The sequence below is a fragment of the Condylura cristata genome, unplaced genomic scaffold (assembly GCF_000260355.1).
Source record: "Condylura cristata isolate star-nosed mole 26May11 unplaced genomic scaffold, ConCri1.0 scaffold00001, whole genome shotgun sequence".
Lineage (NCBI taxonomy): Eukaryota > Metazoa > Chordata > Mammalia > Eulipotyphla > Talpidae > Condylura > Condylura cristata.
This window is the reverse complement of record NW_004567102.1, coordinates 9,349,936-9,370,260: the sequence shown is the minus strand read 5'-3', so window position 1 is coordinate 9,370,260 and position 20,325 is coordinate 9,349,936. Positions and strand designations below refer to the sequence as shown.

Sequence of the window (20,325 nt, the reverse complement as noted above, 5' to 3'; positions counted from 1 at the left end):
ACGTGTTCCTCCCAGTACAATAAAAGATTGTAAAGACTGTCTTTTCACTTGATATATTCACAAATTGTTTACAAATTTCCCTCATTCTTTTTCATTATCATCAGGTACTCTTTTATATTTTACTCAATCGGACCGTTGGTGGTAAACATCTGGGCTTTTTCCTAGCCTTATGTTATTTATTACAAAAGATGCTACAAAAAGTATCTACTATGTAGAGTTGCAAGGAAATTTAAGAATAATTTCCTAGTAGCAGAATTGCTGAGTATGTACATTAGAGAATATGCACATTGTAAACTGACTGTTACCAAATTTTCTCAAAGCAACTTACCAATTTATATGTCCACCTACAATGTATGCCCTAACCCTCATGTCCTCATGACACAATACAACTTCTAACATCTGTTATTTATGCCATTCAAATTATTTTTAATTTGCCTGTCTTACTATGAACGAAGCTGAGTGTATTTCATAACAATTTGGATTTCATTCTCTGTTCCACAGTAAAGTCAGAAAGTCTAATCTTATTTTGATGATCATATTACTACTCTGATCATGGATCTTCATCCACTTTTCTAGCCTAGTTAGGCTCTAGGCTGTTACTGGTACTGTCACTACTTGGCCAGCTCTTTCCTATTAGTCACTGTGAAATAACTGGCTATGTAGAGAGCTGTCTCCCAGAAGGGCAGTGTCCACCTGAGGCAGCTGCTCTGACTTTCAGCGCCTCACAGCAGAGGTGGCTCCTCAGGAGACCATCAGATCAACTCTTTCCATGGCCTCACCATGGTGATGTGTGATAAAGGCTGTGCGTACCAATGTGTATTCCTCCAGCATATGCTGACTTGGCAAAAATGCCAGAGATATTTTCAACAAGGGGTTTGGTTTTGTGTTGGGAAAACAAAGATGCAGCGGCATTGAATTCTCGCTACCTGGTTTATCTGATACTGATAGACCTTTGAGACCAAACAGATGGTGTGAGTATGGTCTGACTTTCACAGAAAAATAAATGGGACACTGACAGAACACTCTGCATAAGGAATTTGTCAAAAGTTTGAAGCTGACACTTGATACCAACTTTTCACTAAACACAGAAAAGTGGTAAAATCAAGTCTTCTCATAAGAAGGAGTATATAAATGTTGCCTGTTATGCTGACTTTTATTCCGCAATCCATGGGTCAACCATCTGCTTTTGAGGGTTGGCTTGCTGGGTACCAGATTTGGATAGAGCCAAATCAAAGTTGACAAGCAGTAACTTTGCAGTGGGCTACATCACTGGGGACTTCCAGCTGCATGCTAATGTCACTAATGGGTCAGAATTTGCCTCCAAATTCATTAAAGAATATTGTGAAGATCTTAACATTTCAGTAAATCTTGCCTGGGCATCAATAGTTGCAACTGCACTTGCTTTGACAATGCAAGTTAACTACCAGTTGGATCCCACTGCTTCCATTTTTCAACAACTCTAGTTTACTGGATTCAGAGGCCTGGTCAGAAGCGTATGCTGTCTGCTGACAGATGGGAAGAGCATTAATGCTGAAGGCCGCATGCTTGGGCTTGCCCTGGAGTTGGTGGTTTAGTCCAACTGAAAGAAACCTCTGGAAAGGGATATCATTAGGCTTAGCTGTAATATTTTCCAATGTGACCAGCAGGCTCTTCCCTCCCCTCACAAGGGTGATCAAAATATAAAGGATGATCTAAACAAAACATGGTTCATAACAACAATACGGATCTTGTTAAATTGATCATCCATCTACTTATCAATAATGCAGCCCAGCAAACATTTTAAAAAGTACACTAGCTGCCAATCATCAAAGATTTTTATTAAAGTGAGAAAACCCACAAAAAGTAGGACAAAAGTACATCAGAAGTCAAAGACTCCCTGTGTGAGTGGCACAACATACATTTAGTTTTGAATCAGACACCTAGACTTTTCCCCTCAAACCTTTCAACCAAATCACTAACCAAACCCATTCCCTCTCAAAGCCAACCCTTGGCCAGGTCTGTTGATTTTACAACCCAAGCACTTCTCACTACTCATATCCATTGCCACCATCTCATTGCAAGCCACCACCAATGCTGGTCTGGATCATAGACAGCAATGCCTTCTAATTAGGTTTCCCATACTTAGTTCTGCCCCCTGCCAATCTGTTCTCCAAATGATAAGCTTTACCATCTTTTAAAAATGGTGGTTTAAGTGCCACTGAGCACTCTTCAATGCCTTCCCATGCTCTTAAAACCTAAAATCCTCCCTTTGGCCTGTAGTAACATTTCATTACTGCATGAATAGATTTCTGGTAGCTTCAACTGAGCCAATAGCTATATGCCTGAACATGAAAACAATATAAAAATCTTAAAAACTGGAAGATACACCTATAGCATACTCTTAAGTCTACAAAATTTGTTCCCTATCTACATTTCTGATCTCATTTCACTCCAAATTCTAGGGTCTTTGATTGTATTGACTTTCTCTCTGTTCTCAGTAAAGGTGACACTCCTCCCTAGTTCAGGCCTCTCTCAGGTGCTGGTCCCTCTGCATGGGCTTTCCTTACGACAATGCGTAAGGGGCCTTCCTTGAGACTCTCTGAACTGTGGGAAAAGTCAGATCTTTATCATTCTCTCTCAAAACATCCAAACTCTTCAGTTTTCATCAAATCTTTAGTTGACCAGTTATATGACTCTTTTCCCTTATTCTAAGTTCCTTCAGGGCAAACACTACTTCTGTTTTTGTTCATTTCCCCAAAACTTGGAACTATGATCAGTAAGGAGCAGGCATTCAATAACTTTCTGCTGAATGAATTAGGTATGAGTTTTAACTACTACACACCCTAACAATGCCTTCTTTCTGGAGTAATCAGTACAAGACCACCCAATTACTACAATGCAACTGTTTTAGCTACCCCCTTTCCTCATTAGAGGAAGGAGGGGACCTCAAAGTGAGATTGTATTGTATGCGTTGTCTGCTTCTAATGGATAAGTTTATTAAACCAATTAGTTTAATTTTAATTCATCAGTTTAAAACCTCAGGCAGTACTAGGAAAAAGTACAAATTAAGTTTAAATAATTTTTTCTCTCTCAATTACATTTTTTAAGATACATTTTATTATGGCTTAAGGTATCTGAAGTTTGCTGGTTCATCAGTAGAATATCCTATCAAGGAATAAATAAATCTTATTCTCTATTATTTCAAATCTTTATTTCTTTTAATGGAAAATAAGAACATTCTTCTTAGGCTTTCAGTACTTACAAGTGAAGGAACTGTGAATATCTGAACCGAGAGGTCTGCGATTGAAAACTCTCTGTCGTGGTCATCTGTCACATAATCACTCTGCAAACGCTCATAGTTCTATTAAGAAGGCAAAAAAAGGCAAGGAGTGCCAGCTATCAGTTACAAAGAAAAGACAAGCACTACTCACCAGAGTAGGTGCGGTGAAGAACTGGACAGACAGAGCAGTCACGGACACTGCTCGCTCGTGATCATCCTCCATAAAATCTCTCTGCAACTGCTGGTAATTCTAAACAACAAGGGGGAGATTCACCTCTAATCCACATTGACCAAATCTTTAAGTATTATAATTTAAAGTCAGTGCTGGAGGATGTCAATAAGGTAACACTGCTATGACAAAGATAACTGGAGTGATTTCTACCAATGAAATTCTGTATGAATACTCAGTTACTGAGCAATGTTCTTGAGCACAATGGCAGTTTGTGAGCTCAAACAAGAATGACAACTTCTAAAATACTAGGACGTGCACCTGTGGGGCTAAACCACAGCACCCACTGCCTCTGAGGAAACTAGACTTTGTTACCTCTGGGTGCCTATCAGAATCCTCTGTTGACTCTTTCATCAAAGTATACATAGCTGGACTCCACTCTTGGTGAATGCCTCAGTGGGTTTGAGAATGGAACACAAACAGATGTATTCTGTAAGAACTCCCCAAATGACTCCTACTGCTCCTTGGTTAACAACTCAAAGAGCCAAAAAACCTGCTAATTCAGGTGGAGGAAAAAAAAAAAGCCAACAAAAAGCAGGTAACTTAATAAAATGCCACTAGAAAGGAAACATGATTCAAGTATGTCAACAACCTAAAGTGTATGATTCTTAATCACATCCCTTGTATACAGGTCATTTCAATTATCTTCTCTTTAAATAAATTTTTATAGTAATGATACTGTAATTCACAATGACATAGGTTTAAATTTTTATTTCATATCATATATACTGTACTAGAGGTATTTCATGTCATCACATGATGAATAACAAAGAATCACTGCTAAAATTTTAGAAATTATAAAAAGATTATTTATGAAGTTTCCTAGAATTTAAAATCAACACAGTGACATATTGTTTGCTGCTAATTTTCAAAATCTGTATATAATCACAAACTATAGTTACTGTTTATAACCTGTTTATTTTGTTAACTCTTCCACCGTGAAAACCTACCTTTGCAAATCGAACAGCAAACAGCTTCTTGTATTTCAAATCCATAAGTAGACTGCTCATGAACAACTGATGATACACACTTCTAGCACCTTTTACAGAGTAAATGTAAGAAAAAGACATACTGAACAAGTCAAAAATCACATTTCCAGGGTTTTTACATGATCAACTCTGAGTCTCAAGATCAAAACTCTTATATGTATCTTGTATAAAATATCTGTAATCTGCATCTTAAAAAAAATCAATTTTTCTGCATATAGTTTTCTAACAAGATATAAAATTCATTTAATTTGGCTCACAGACTCAAATCTGTTTTTCTCTCCAAGTGAAAAAAATTTAACATCCCAATTACCTACATACCTAAAAGTAGTTAGGATCATATATAATGTTTTACACAACCATTACCTCAATACAAAAGAGAAAGTAGTTAAAAAGATTCACCTTTCCACAATTTGGAATCACTAAGCATCAGTCTATCCACTAGAGAAGAGTTTTCACCATCTGGGCCTTCTTGTAAACCAACTTGACATAAAATTCGGCGAAGGCCATCTTAAAACAGAAAGGCAGTCATGAAATAGTACCTTGAAATATTTAAATAAAATTATTTTAGTAGAAACATTCCAATGAATCTATAGTTTTACTAAAAGGAAAATTTATTCAGAAAAAGTAAACATATTAACTATTTATTAACATTGTAAGAAAAAGGATAAAGGCCCAAATCTTGAATTGCACATCAATTCTTACAAAAATATGCCAAAATATTTCTATCAGTCAATAATTTCTTATGCTTTTAAAAAAAGGGGAAAGCCTCCTCAAAACAACTGATACATCATTCTTTAAGCACCTACATAATTTAATGTAAGTTTTAATGTAATTTTTGTAAAATTTATTAAAAACTGTATTACAATAAAATTGTTAGATATTTTGCAACTGAAGGTAGCTATAAAATTGTGTTACCACTTATAATAAATATAAGGCTATGCACTGTAATATGTAGCAGTGAATTTTATCAATTTAACGTTCTTCATCTATTAAACAAAACGTTCTTCATATATTAAACAAAAATACACTGTCTACCATGTAAATGGCACTGGAAGACAAATTTCTCTAGCTTCTAAATGCTAAACTTAAAAAAACCAAAATATTTTTTTTCCTCAAAATTTATTGATCTGCCAACTGCTTACATAACTATAAAATTTTGAGAGTACATCTTTATACATACTTCTCTTGCTTTAACTCCAGTGCCAATATCCTATCATATTCCCTTTCTCCCTCCCCTCATGCCCTCTGGTAACCAGCCCACATTTCAGATTCTGTGAATTATTCCTGTTGTGGTTTGCCAGTTTGTTTTCTCTGGTTATTTATATTCATTAAGTGAGCAAATTACTAAGTAACCGTATTTCACTTTTGGCTAAGAGGACCAAAATCTTAACACATTTTGTTTCATACCTTCTAGCACTTAAATCGCTATTTTTAGTTTTCTCTGAACATGTCCAATAACCAAGAAAAAACGGAGTAATTATAAAATTTAATTATAAAAGTCGACAAACAGAAATAATTTACAAGGCTAAAGAGAAAACCTGTAATAAGCACTAAATAACAGATGCAAAGGCATTATTGATAGCAAATTATCTCAAAGAAAATTGTATGCAAAAATTGCCTCCATCATACTGTTCATTAAAACTGTAGCATAGTCCTTGGTATACAGGTATCCCAATTTAAAAAACCCCAAAACTTAAAAAAAAAAAAAAAAAGGCCATGAAGGATTGCATTTAAATTTTTATATTAAATTTAAGTTATATTGGAAACATTTAAATTGCTCAATAGCAAGCAAATATGTCCTAAATTTCCTCACCTCCATACAACCTAACAGCCTTTCAATACATATTTTAGAAGTTTTCTTTATACAGTCCTGCACTGCATAATGTTTCAAGTCAACAACAGACCACACAGAGAGGATGGTGGGGCAAAAGGGTACACACAGAGCCCAGGTGCCTGGTAGGCTATACCTCCTTGGTTCATGTACACTCTGTGAATCACCCAGTGACAACCAGGGAATCACAAATTTCTCAGATCGTGACCTTGTCAAGCAAGGTATGAATGTAGTAAACACACTATAATGCCTTTTATTCAAACTACCTCTCTTCTCCAAGAAACCATATGAGACAAGAGTACAGACCTATTCTTAGATCTATTTCTATTTTACCTTTAGTTTTGTAAACCAATTTGTATTTTGGGCACTGGACATGAGGTCTCTAAATTCTGTTACCATTACATTAAAAAAATCATCTAATTTGTTGATTGGGAAAAAACCCCTCAAATATTAGTAACTTAAAATTTGCAAATTTTTAGAGTTGTAAATTATTAGTTACCAAAAAGTCAAAACAAAAATAAAAATTTATCCTTTAGGCTTATCATTAAAGTAGGCCTATCATTTAGATTTTATTTATAGGGGAGTTTTGACCTTGCTCAATGGAACAGGGATCACAAAAAAATGCTTCATAAAAAAAAAAAGTTATCAAAGTTGTGGGATTAACAGTTACTAGCAAACTAAAGTCATTTACCACTGTTTAATCCAATCTCTTGCATTAATTTGAACATAAAACTCTTTAAATACATATAAAAAATGTTGTATACCAAAGTTTTGGGAAACACAGGTTTTTCTACTCATAAAGATAACCTGAGGTGGTCCTTTAAATGTGAAATCAAAATTATTCCACTTGATTTTTCCCCAACATCAGTTTTGCTAAGGTCTATGAGCTCCTTCTTAAGGCAATCAGCACACGCATTTATGAACCTACCTGAGTATCCAATAATACTTCCCAGCCAAGATAAAAGTCTCAAACCAAAATTCTGATGTGCGACAATAGACGAATGCATGACTTGGACTTTGAGTGGCTTTGTCTGTCTACTGGTATTCCTCTTAAAAAGAAATGGTAGGGTGAAGAAAGCAAACTTAAAGACTATTTTTAAAAAGTTAGTATTTTTACTAAATTCAACTACACTCTCATCATTATAGGAGAATTCTTTATGTATGCATGTAAGAAAAATACTACTTGGCTTGCCAAGTTAGATCCTAATTTTATAGAAAGAATTTTTGGATTCTTACAAAACAGTAAGAAGCTGTTCAGTAATCTGAATCTTTGGTCTTCTATTCGAAAATCTGTCCTACAAATATGACTTGTTTAAATTTGCTTTAGGCCTTTAACTTCTTAATGTAGTTCACTGCATAGATGTTATCAATACTTTTAAAAAATTGTAGTAAAATACACATAATGTAAAAAATTTGCCACAAACATTTTTAAAATGTATAGTCCAATAGTGTTATCTACATTCACACTGCAGTAAGCAATCTCCGGAATTCTTTTCATCTTGTAAGACCAAAACTCTGTATCCATCAAACACTCCAGGTATCCCATACACATAGAATCACACAGCTTTTCTCTTTTTTTGGCTTGTTTCACTTAACATCATTTCTCAACGTTCATCTACCTTGCAGTATGTGTCAGAATTTTCTCCCTTTCTAAGACTAAGTAATACTCTACCATCTGCACACACATTTTGAGTATCCATTCACCCACTGACAAGACACTTGCTTCTGCCCTAGCTTGCTGGGAACACTGGTATATAAATATCTAAGGCTATGCTTTCAATTTTAGGGAATATATGCAGAAGCACCTGTTGGATGATAAGGTAATTCTGTTTCTAATTTTCTGAGAACTACCAGTGTTTTCCAGAGTGGCCACTGTTTCACTTCCTACCAGCAGTGTAGTACCAGGGTTCCACTGTCTCCACATCCTTACCAACACATGATCTTTTGTTTTGTTTATTCTAAGTCATTCAAATGGGCACAAGGTGTTATCCATGTAGTTTTTATTAGTGTATTTACCTAATGATCAGTAATGTTGAGTGTGCTTTCATGTACTTATCAGCAATTTATGTCTTCTTTGGAGAAATGTCTATTCAAACCTATCAAAATGTTTTAACATATATTTGCCTTCTTTTTATGTTTTGTTTGGATCACCCTCCATCCCTGCTTCATCCATCTCCACGTTCCACATTAACATAATACATCTTTGCATATTTTCATCTCTATAAATTATATATACACATATTTAAGGTTTTCTATTTGATTTATAAAAATTGGACAATACATACACTATTGTGCATCTCTCCTTTAACTGGTTGTTTTTTTTTGGTGGTGTTAGTGACTATATAACATTATGCAATATGGATTTACTTAAACATCCTCTAGAGATGGGCAACCTTAGACATTTTATTTACAGTCATCTGATTACAAAACAAGTATACCAAACATCTTTATCCACAATGATGCTTATATTTCAATGGGGTAAACTCTGAGAAGTGATGATATAGATTATCTTCCAAATCTACTACAGCATTTCTTTTTACACAAATATTCCTATTTTCTATGAGAGAAGGTACTTTATAACCGCTGATTTCTACATTCTGATCGATGAAATTTACTTGTCATTTAACTGATTACTGGTGAATTCAATCTTTTCATATACACTGACTACCTAAATTATCTGTTCTGCCTGCCTTTTAATATTCATTTTAAAATTTTGTTTTCTGTTCCCTATTTGATAATCTATGTGTGCTCTGTATCATAAACATTAAATATCATTTGTATTAGAAATATTTTTTCTCAATCTACAATCTGCGTTCTAATTTTGGTTATGAGTATATGAATGTTTCTTTTATAATTTGTAGGGTTCTCTAATCTTGGTTAAGAAGCTCCTAACCTCCCTTAGGATATATTTGTAGTGCCCTAGATTATCTTCATACTAGCATCTATTATTGGACTTACTACTCTATGTGAGTACCATCAGAGGTTACAACAGTTTTTTAAAATACTACTGAACATAAGAAGTTATAAAACAACATATGAGGGAAAAGCATCCTTTTCTTTACCCAGATGCATGTATTGTAAACATTTAAAAAATTGCTTTATAATCTGCATATTACCCTTTTTTTCTGTATACCTAGATAGCGATACACATAAATACATTTTTAAAAGCTGAACCTGTGTACACACAAACAAAGGCATTTTAAAAAATGAATCCCTGAGGATAAGTTACTTGCATCATAACTCTTATCTGTAGATACTTTGGTGTTCCAAAGAATCCACAATTCCTAAGAGTGGGAATATTTTAGGGTCTCCCTGGTGGTGCAACAGGTTGAGGCTCAGCACTATGAACTGACCGGCAGCCACTGCAGTGCGAGTTTTTTCCCAGCCAGGGAGGTGACCCACAAGGGTGCAGCAGATCTCTCCTTTCTTGTCCTCTGCTCCTCTCAGCAGTGTACTTTGTTAATCAGCCTGTTCTGTTACCCATTCTGTCTCTGGTGAATCCTCTCACTGCCCCTGCCTCTCTGGCCTGTACCCCAAATCTTGAATGTGCATAAATAAATAAATCTTAAAAAAAAAAAAAAAGGAATGGGGATATTTTACACAACCACACTAGAGAATGTAATACATTAAATCAAATATGTCCTGCTGTCAAGGGAGATATCTTTTTTTAAAGATTTATTTATTTATTCATTCATACAGAGCTAAGGTACAGGCCAGAGTTGCGGAGGGTGAAAGGATTCACCAGGGACAGAGTGGGGAGCAGAACAGGCAGATCAGCAAAGTACACTGCTGAGGGGAGCAGCGGGCGGGTCAGGAGAGGTCTGCCACGCAATGTGGATCTCCTCCCAGGCAGGCGGGGATAGAACTCATAAGGAAGTGGCTTAATCTTCTTTGTGCAGTGCTTTAACACGCTGCACCACCAGGGAGGGCCACAAGAGAGATATCTTAAGACCCACAAGTACCAATCATAAGGAAAAAGATATACTGTGCTACTTAAAATGTAAAACTTTTGTTCAATGTTGAGTTTCTTCAAACTTAAAATAAGTCACATATAGGGCCCTCCCTGGTGGTGCAGCGGGTAAAAGCATAACACTAAGAAGATAAAGCTACTCAGCATGAGTTTGATCCCCACCCCTAAGGGGATCCACATGGCGAGGCAGACCTCTCCTGACCTATCCACTGCTCCCCTCAGCAGTGTACTTCGTCAGTTGGCCTATCCTGCTCCCCACTGTCTCTGGTGAATCCTCTCACCTCCGTCACACCTATGGCCTGTACCTTAGTTCTGTATGCATAAATAAATAAAATCTTTAGAAAAAAAAAAAGTCATATGGGGAAAGATATTTGCAACTAAAGATTATAATTCTACTTATGAAAAGAACCCCTAATAAATCAGTAAGAAAATGACAAATACTGTAAAAGAAAATATGGGTTAAGAATATGAACAGGAAAATCACAGAAAACTCTTAAATGGCCAACACAAATTAAGGTACATAGTAATTAAGGCTATGCAAATTTAACTAATGAGATTGTTTTATACATATTAGAATAGTAAAAATTAAAAAAACTGGTAATATATAGTTTTGACAAAATTGTGGAGAAATGGAAGTCACATACACTGCTGGTGGGAATGTGAGTCAGTCACCATTTTGGAGACTAACCTGGCAAGCATAAAGCTAAAAATGCTCACGTTCTAACAACTAGTATGTGCCCTAGAGAAATTTGCATTCAAGCCACAAGGGGACAAAATAATGTCAACAGCAGGACTTTTAGCAATAGTAAAAATGGAAAGAGCTTAACTGTTCACCAGTAGGGAAATTTAAGAATTATGCTATAGTTATCATTAAAATATTTTATAGGTATCTGTATTAACAGAGGCAAATAAAGAAACAACCCTAAAATGAAAAGGCAAAATACATTAAGAATGAATCTTGATATGTAGCATTTAAAGGCCTACAGATTCATGCATAGGACACTGACAGATAATTAATAAATGTAATATAAAGGCATACATGAAAATGAACAAATGATTTAATGAAAATAGTTATGTCTAAGGAAGAAGGAAGGGGAATGAGATTAAGAAGATGTAATACAAGGAGTTCTATACTATTCTATTTAAAATAAGTACAACAAAATAAGGTATAAGGTGGGTATACAAGTATTCATTGCTTTATATGTATTTCAAATATTTCATAATATATAAAATTATTTTTAAAGTCATTTACATAAAATGCAGTTACAAGGAATAATTAAAGATCATAAATTCTAACTTCTTAAAATATATGTAAACGTGGATTATAGTTCTCTTTTAAAGAAATAATACACTCAATGCTATTATGATATGTAGCATACCTTGCTATTAAGGTACCAAGAAACAACTTCCCTTGAATTCTAATCTTGGTGCTAAAGGCCAGTTTAATTCCTAAAAAGTAACATGAAACCCTATCAAAAACAAAATAAGACAAACAGCAAAAAACTTTCTAACACATCGCTGATGGAGACATAGGAAGACAGAAAAGATATATCTCATCTAAACATTCACTTGTTCTATCAATCTGATACAACTTAAAATACTAAATAACAATGCTATACTCAAGAAACATATCTTTAAAAATGATTTTTGGTTCATGTTAATTTTATATTGATGAAGGCAGCAAAATATGTTCATAAAAGCCAAAAATGAGGAGCTAGCTTAAGCTAACAAAATGTAACAGTGTAAACATGTTTTAAAACTACTTACCACAATTACTGATTTAGCTTGTTCACAATATTGGAAGTCTCCATATCTAACAGATCTACGTCCCTATAAATAAAGACATTAAAAATTAACATGCGAATATATATTTAGCTTTAATAAATTCTGAAACAGTAATAAACATATCAGCATACAACTCTGGTCAATTTTTAGTATTTATAACTTCATTCTATTCAGTCATGAAAACTAAACTAAAACAGCTTCCTTCATATCTATCCTAGTATTTTCAAACCATTAGTATTTCCTTAAATAATACATTTATTCTTCTAAATAATGTCTGTTTTCATAACTAAGTATCTCCAAGCCATACAAATGAGGGTAACTGTATCTATATTTCCTCTTAAACTTTCTATCTGACAATAGGTTATAGTTATAACCAATATATACTTAGGTCAGTATCCAAGTGAAATTAAAAAAAAAAAAAAATTACCAAAGATGTGTATACCCTTGACTTAATTTTTTAGGATAACTTATCTGTAGTAAAAGTCCTATTTATTATGGAACATGAAAATAATGAAATTACTTACATCTCGATCTACTGTAGTTGCAAAACCAATGGCTTCTTTTTGTGTACAATTAACAGCTTTCTGAAGAGTATAAATAACCTGTTCATAGGTGTGAACCTCATCATTAAACAGCATGCAATAGTAAGTGTCACTCTTCTGTCTGTGGAGTAAAACATTTATTACATATTAATTATACCTTTGACTATTATCTTGTTCCAGGCTATTTCATTAAGGACCTACTTTGCATGAGGGAATGTAATAGGCACTGGGTACACACAAATCTGTATGAAGTCACTTATGACTCCAGCTCTATGATACTACCATTTGGTGAGGAAGAATAATTCTATATGAACTGGCTTATCAAGAAGAGTAGGATGTTACAGCAGGGTAAAGCAGGTCAGATCTTAGAGAAGAAATACCAGAGAAGTAATCTGATAGCTGAAGTCAGAATTGGCTACTAGTGTTTAATTGGGGGCAATTCCTTCCTGACCCCAACAGTTGACCATTTTGCAATGTCTAGATACATTTTTGGTTGTCATGACTGGGACATCACTGGGATTTAGTGCATAAGGGCCCAGGTAAACTGCTTAATAGTCTACAATCCACTGGAAAGCTCCCATACAAAGAATAAATTTTATCCAAAAGACCAAGAGTGCCAAAACTGAGAAATCTCAAGCTTGAGAAAGGCAAAAGCAAAGGCCCTGAGGGACCAAAGGTAAATATTGGGAGCTAGAGGACAGAGAGGAAGGAGCTTAGTGTGGAGAGAGGCAGAAATCCTGAAGACCTTATAACAGATTTCTTATTTTGCCATTAGGGATTTGAAATAGGAGATATGGTCACATTTACCTTAAAGTTCACTTTGGCTGCAGTGTGGTGAATGAACCATGAGGGACAAGAGTGATATGGTAATCCTGTTTCTTAACCATGTTGCCCAAGGATGAAATTACTTTAGATTAGAATAGCAGTAATGGAGACGAAAAGATGTAGAATTTTAATGAAGGAAACCAGATGGACTTGATATAGGAATGAGTATGTGTGATTCAGGTTTCTGATAGATGGAAAGTGATTTACTAAGATGGGAAAACATTGCAAGAGAAGAAAGATTCTCTCCCTTTCGTGCTGGCCTGAATCTACAATGAAAGAAGAAAAAAAATACAAACAAAACTCTTCTATTTTGCAGGGTCTAAATTTGATCTTGAATTGATAGTTCCCAATTTGAAGTTGATAAAGAAAAAGTCACGAAGTACTGAATGATTTTCAAAAGTGCAGTAATTTCATTTTATTAAAAAACACTTTAACCCCCAAGCGAATTATAGGAAACATTGTTGAGAAAGTAAAAAAGAACACGTAATATCCTTCAGACACCCACTCATCTTGTATTCCACCTTCACTATGAATACAACTCCATCAAGCCTGGGTAGACTTAGACAGAAATAAAAGCCAAGGCTGCTTGAGGCAAACACATTCACAAGGACACTGAGCCCACAGCTATGGCCCATGTAACTCAGATCACAAGTCTGTGACCTCTTTAATAATCTAAGAATAAACAACAAGTGTCAGATGTAGGCTAAAAGAAGCACAAAGTGTAGAATAACTTAGAATTAAACTGGGTAAACTAAGGTTGAGCATTTATTTAAACTAGAAAACTGGTAGGGAACAGCTCATTCCCTAATCTTACCTAGTGGATGAAACGAAAAGAACTGCATAGTTTACTGATCAGTTTTCTCAGATAATGAAGAGGAAACTGCCTGTGCCTGAACCCAGCAGCTGAGCCTTGATGAGGATTCAATATGGACAATCCAGCTAAAATAATCAATTGACAGAGAAGACTTCTACCCATCAAGTGGATTACATGTATTTAAAAGCTATATATATAAAAAAAAAAAGCTATAAAATCAAAGCTATTGTTCAGGAGAAAAACAATTATTAAAAAAATTGTATTCTATCCTAATGAATCAGAATCAAAATGGCTAAAAATGAGTTTAAACAAACACAAATGCAGACACAATGAATTATACTTACTCTATTTCTAAATCCACTGGCAATTCATTTTCTTTTTCCCAGGTTAATATCTCTACTGCATATCGAAACATAATAGTAAAAATGTTGTAAGTCCTTGCTATCACATCTTCTGATAAATGCACAAGAGGATCCTGAAACAATAAAAAGGCAACTGTGTAAATACATGCTGACCCTCTTTCCCATTCTGCCTCCATCCTCAAATTACTACTGTAAAAAGCTCTTTCACCTTCAGCTTCTCTTCAACAATTTCATCTCTGTATTCCAGCCCACAAAAGCAAGCTGTTCATGGTAACTGGCAATGTAAGCCTAATAACCACATCTAAAAATTTTAGAATGATATTTTAGGATCTTTAAAACTTAACATTAAACCATTTTTGGTAGCTTCACAGTCTATAAATCCCAACTTTCAACATAAACAAAAGAATGTCATAGAGACAGACAAGTAATGTTTAGATTTACAAGTAAAAGGAAGTCTGATTTTGAGTATATTCATAGGGAGAAGTTAACTGGATCTAAAAACTCCTCCTGGGTAGTTTTAGAATTACTCATCTACTTTTGCTCAGCAGTACTGGGAATCTTACATTAGACTTACACAGTAAGTCACTAAATTCTAGGTTAATATAAAAAATATTATTATAAACACAATAGTTTCAGTCATGTCTTACACCATCTTTAATCTTCATGCCTTTTCTTCAATCTAAAGATACGCATTACCTTAATTGCTAAACAGTGTCAAAATGAATTATATCCCAACATCACGAAGTGGGTACCAACACATTTTGGCAAATAAACATAAAGAAACACAACATTTATTTATATCCTCACCAAAGACAAACCTAGTGGAAATGATGTAAAACAAATGGAGAATAAGAAAGAATGGAAGAAAAGAGTAATATTTCAAAAGGAGATAGTTCTAGGACTCAATAAAAGCAGGAAAAAGAATTTTCAAATTTCTTCCAGCCAGCACTTCTTACACAACTGTTCCAACAGACTATATAGTTCATCAATTTTTTTTTTTTGATGCAAGATTTATTACTATTTCTTCGGTAGACAGAGGTACCTTCAAGGGATTAAAAAAATAGTGAGCGTTCAGCAACCAAGAAAAAGAAACACATGTCTTTTGCAGCAACATGGACGGGGCTGGAAAAGATCATGCTTAGTGAAATAAGCCAGAAAGAAAAGGAAAAATACTGGATAGCTTCTCTTATAATGGAACAGGCGAGAAAATAGTGATAATGATGAACAGCTATATCGCAGAGACATTTTGTGGGGGTGGAGTGGGGAATGGGATCAAAAACAGTGGGGGGAGGGAAATGCACTGGACATTGGTGATGGCACATGGGTGATGTGGTGAAGGGAAACCCAAGGGAACTGCAACTGAGATGGAAAAATGCACAAAATGATGTAAAAATAAACGGAATCCAAGGCGGTAGTATCCAAACTATTCTACAAAATTCCAGGACCTGCTAGAGATATTTTCCACTTGAAAAATATGTAACTACCCATTTTCTTTGAATAGGAATGTAAAAACACTCTAAATGTGTTATATTACATATTTAGTATCATCAACTATGAAACTGGGGTTGACACAGACGTAGGAACACAGATTCTTCCACATACAATTTAACTTCTTGAAAAGTGGTCACTGATTAAGAGTTACTTCTGCAGTGTGGAGGGAGAGGCAAGGTTGTAAAAATATACTCATTCACAATGGTAAAGTAAGTGGTAGGAAAGAGGTCTGCTCAAAATCACAGTATGTCAGTTGGAATGAGTAAATAATCAGCTAAGCCTAACAGGTATTAGAAATTATGACTCAAAATGATAGTTCTTGGACTACATTTTATGTTAGAGAATGTAAGCATTTGTCACAGATTTAATTTTGTTTTATTCTTTCAAACCAGAAGAACACAAAGCATGCTGCTTAAAAAGTTGTCAGCATTACCATAGAGGGCATGGGGAACTTTTTCTTTTAAAGATTTATTTATTTATTCGTACAGAACTTGGATACAAGCCAGAGGTGTGGGGTGGTGAGAAGCTTTACCAGAGACAGAACAGGGAGCAGAACAGGCAGATGATGAAATACCCTGCTGAGGGGAGCAGTGGGAGAGACAGGGAGGTCTGCCATGCCAGTTGGATCACCTCCAGGGGCGAGGATAGCACTGAAGCAGCTGTGGCTAGCTTGCAGTGCTGCATCCTATCCTATTGTGCCACCAGGGAGGGCCCAATTATGAGGAACCTTAACCTGTTATGTAATACACTTCTGTAATACTTGGATTTTTAAATGTAAGCATATGTTACAAGATTTTAACTACTGTCATATAGAAAAATAAGGAGTGAACAAGGATTTTCTCTATAGTAGGTAAAACTACATTAACCCTGACTTATTTCAAAAATTGACTTTGGAATAACAATACTTTCTTATTTATTTATTTATTTACTCATAGATGAATTAGGGGGTGGAGGCCAGAGGTGCAGGGGTGGTGAGAGGCTCCACCATAGACAGAGTGGGGAGCAGAACAGGCAGATCACTGAAATACATTGCTGAGGGAGCAGCAGGTGAGACAAGTCTGCAGTGCCCTATGGGGGTCAGCTCCCTGGCTGGGGACCCAGGACGTATAGCAGCGATAACATGATAGTGATGAGGCTTACCTCCTACGCCAACAGGGAGGCCCCTAACAATACACATTTTAACTTATAAAAAATAAATGCTATTTTTAACTTTTTTATTATTAGGAACTTTAAAAAACAATTCCAACGCTAAAAATGTTCTTTAAAACCAGTATAATGTGCTGGCAGAGTTCCATTACTAGAGGCAGAACTACTGAGGTGTAACCCTGGTCACTTATGGGGCACTTAAGATTCTCAATCTCTCTAAAGTCAAGCTCCTGCAATTATAAAGTATTGGTAACAGCAGTACTTATCTTACAGGAATGTTCTGAAACTTAGATGAGATGCTAGGAACAATATTTAGCTGTTAATAATCACTGCTCTGCATTCAACTGAGATGAGAGCAGCACTGTTAAGTGAAAATTTCAGATTACTAAAATTCACTGAGGTTGTTCAGTTAATATTTTGTTATTGAAATAAAATTTATCCCAAAAATAATTATAGCTACTTAAGCAAACAAGCAGCATAATAATTATTGAAAAACATACGTACAAAAAAAAAAGAGAGAAAAACAGATATACAAAGTATATCAAGCAGGTGAGAGGAAAATAAACTGAAGATAATTTCGACACAGTTGGCTGTATTCCCCAACATTTGGCTCTGTTACCAGAAGCCTTGACAAAGGGAAACACAATTATCAGATCACATCAAGAGAAGTATAACATACATTTCCTAACGCAGAGATTGGGAAGAAATTTCTTACGGTTCTCACAAAGGTCAACAAAGGAGACACTAGAAGAGTTACCATCCCACCAACCTCTCTACTCACTCCCAAGCCCAAGGGCCATTTGGAAACCTGACCGGGCATTTCCTGTGGTGATGGGAGATGAGCAGAAATTAGTGTAATAAACACAGTGAGTGCTTCTAATAGTGCTTCTGACCTGCAGTCAGTTAAACTTTTTCTGTAAGAAGGCCAGATAGTCAGTCTTTTAGTTTTTACAAGATATAGGTTCTCTGTCACAGCTACTCAATCTTGCTCTTATAATGGGAAACCAATTACAGACATAAACAAGCATTACCATTTTAATTGTGGACATTGAACTCTGAGTTTCACATAATTTTCACATACTACAAAACACTATCCATCCTACTGATTTTGTTAAACTATTTAAGAAATATAAAAATTATTATAACTGAGATGAAACAATGCACAAGATGAAGAATGATGTTAAAAATAAATACTAAAAAAAAAAAAAAAAAAGGAAATATCAAAACTATTCTAACTTCTGGTGCTGCCAGTAATAGAGTGCAGGAAGATATGGCTTGCTGGGAAGATAACTATTTCATCCCAAATTCCTAGAGCTGAAAATACCTGAAGAACTTTTAAGCATTATCCCCTACAGAAATTCATTATCAGCTTTTTGTAACTTAAGATGTAAACTGAATATATAACAAAGATTATGTTCAATAAAAACAATTCTGTGACAGACTAAAAATATACTTCCCAATGCAATAGCTTTCTTCTCGTTCAGGAACAAAGTACTGAAAACCTTGGTATATGTATGAACTGAGCATCCACTAGGTAAGCTCACCACAAAGGTATCTTTTTAATGTTTAATGGTATTATCCTGAAGACCTCCTTTCTTTTAACTGAATTGTTAGACAGGAATTAATGGCAGTATTTTCATGTTTTATTTTCTGTCAGCTTCTAGCGTCCATATTCCCCAGGAAGGACTAGTCAGTCAGGTGATCTCGCTGGCATCTTAAAGTTTCGTGAAGTCTGCACTGTTTGATAACTACCCTACTAATTCATGCATGAGGCTAGTCAATGGAGTAACTGCAGGCAGTCACAATTTTTCTTAGAAAACTATTTTAAGTTTTTAAACATAATTCTAAAAAAAAAAGTCTAAGAAAAGGTAAGAGAAGTCATAAAACTTTTAAAATAATTTGTTGAGGTGAAATTCAAAGAACATACAATTAACAATTTTGAAATGAACCACTTTATGGTATTTGGTATATTTATAAAAATCATCTTTATCTAGTCCCAAAACATTTCTATAACTTCAAAATTAAAGCTTTTACCTATTAAGCACTCTTTTTCCATTCTCTTCTTCCCTACCTTGCAATCACATGTCTGTTCTAGCTCTGGATTTATTTATGCTTGATGCTTCATATAAATGGGACAATACAGTATGTAACCTTTTGTGTCTGGCTTGTTTCACTGAGCATGTTTTGAAGGCTTAACCATATTGTAGCATTCAGTATTTCACTCCCTTTCATGCTTGAGTAATAATATTACATTTATCACAAACTGTTTATCCACTCATTCACTGGTTGACTTGGCTCTTTCCATCTTTTGGCTATTGTGAACAGAGCTGCCACAAACATTAATGTACATGTATTCTTTTGGATATCTATCTAGGAGAAAAATCACAGGTTCATTTGGTGACTCTATGTTGACATTGTGAGGAACAGCTAAACTGTTTTCTATAGCATGGAATCAATTTGCATTATAATAGCAATGTATGAGGGTTCTAGTTTCCCCACATTTTTATCAAAACTTGCTATTTCCGGCCCTCCCTGGTGGCGCAGTGGGTTAAAGCACTGAACTAAGAAGCTTAAGCCACTTCCGCATGAGTTCGATCCCTGCCTGCCCCGGAGGTGACCACATGGCGTGGCAGACCTCTCCTGACCCGCCCGCTGCTCCCCTCAGCAGTGTACTTTGTAGATCTGCCTGTTCTGCTCCCCATTCTGTCCCTGGTGAATCCTCTCACCCTCCGCATCTCTGGCCAATACCCCAGTTCTTTATGAATAAATAAATCTTTTAAAAAACAAAACAAAACTTGCTATTTCCATATTTTTGATTATAGCTATCTTATTGTGTATGAAGTGGTATATCATTCTGATTCTGATTTGCAATTCCCTAAATGACTCCGATATTAAGCATGTTTCATGTTTTGTTTTTTTTTTTTGGTCATATGCAACATATCTTCTTTGTAGAAATGACTATTCAAATCTTTTGTCCATTTTTAATAGGGCTTTTTGTTGTTGAGTTATAAGGCATGTATTGCAGATACTGGGGCTGTATGGATACATGGTACAAAAATTTTCTCCCATAACCCTAAAATTT

At 35.1% G+C, this 20,325-nt stretch overlaps 1 protein-coding gene across 5 annotated transcripts in view; it reads right to left on the bottom strand.

Annotated features, from left to right (window-relative positions):
• Positions 1 to 20,325, bottom strand: part of UBR2 (ubiquitin protein ligase E3 component n-recognin 2) — a 92,518-nt gene that overhangs the window by 46,299 nt on the left and 25,894 nt on the right. For 4 of the 5 annotated variants that reach the window (XM_004673485.2, XM_012722511.1, XM_012722514.1 and 1 more), the window contains 7 exons: positions 14,589 to 14,719; positions 12,588 to 12,726; positions 12,046 to 12,108; positions 7,237 to 7,357; positions 4,877 to 4,984; positions 4,439 to 4,527; positions 3,242 to 3,340 (listed from right to left, as the gene is read on the bottom strand). In XM_004673485.2, coding sequence (XP_004673542.1) covers positions 3,242 to 3,340; positions 4,439 to 4,527; positions 4,877 to 4,984; positions 7,237 to 7,357; positions 12,046 to 12,108; positions 12,588 to 12,726; positions 14,589 to 14,719 — 750 coding nt within the window. Of the gene's footprint in view, positions 1 to 3,241; positions 3,341 to 3,410; positions 3,510 to 4,438; positions 4,528 to 4,876; positions 4,985 to 7,236; positions 7,358 to 12,045; positions 12,109 to 12,587; positions 12,727 to 14,588; positions 14,720 to 20,325 lie in introns of all 5 variants that reach the window. The other variant, XM_004673484.2, reaches the window with a different exon arrangement.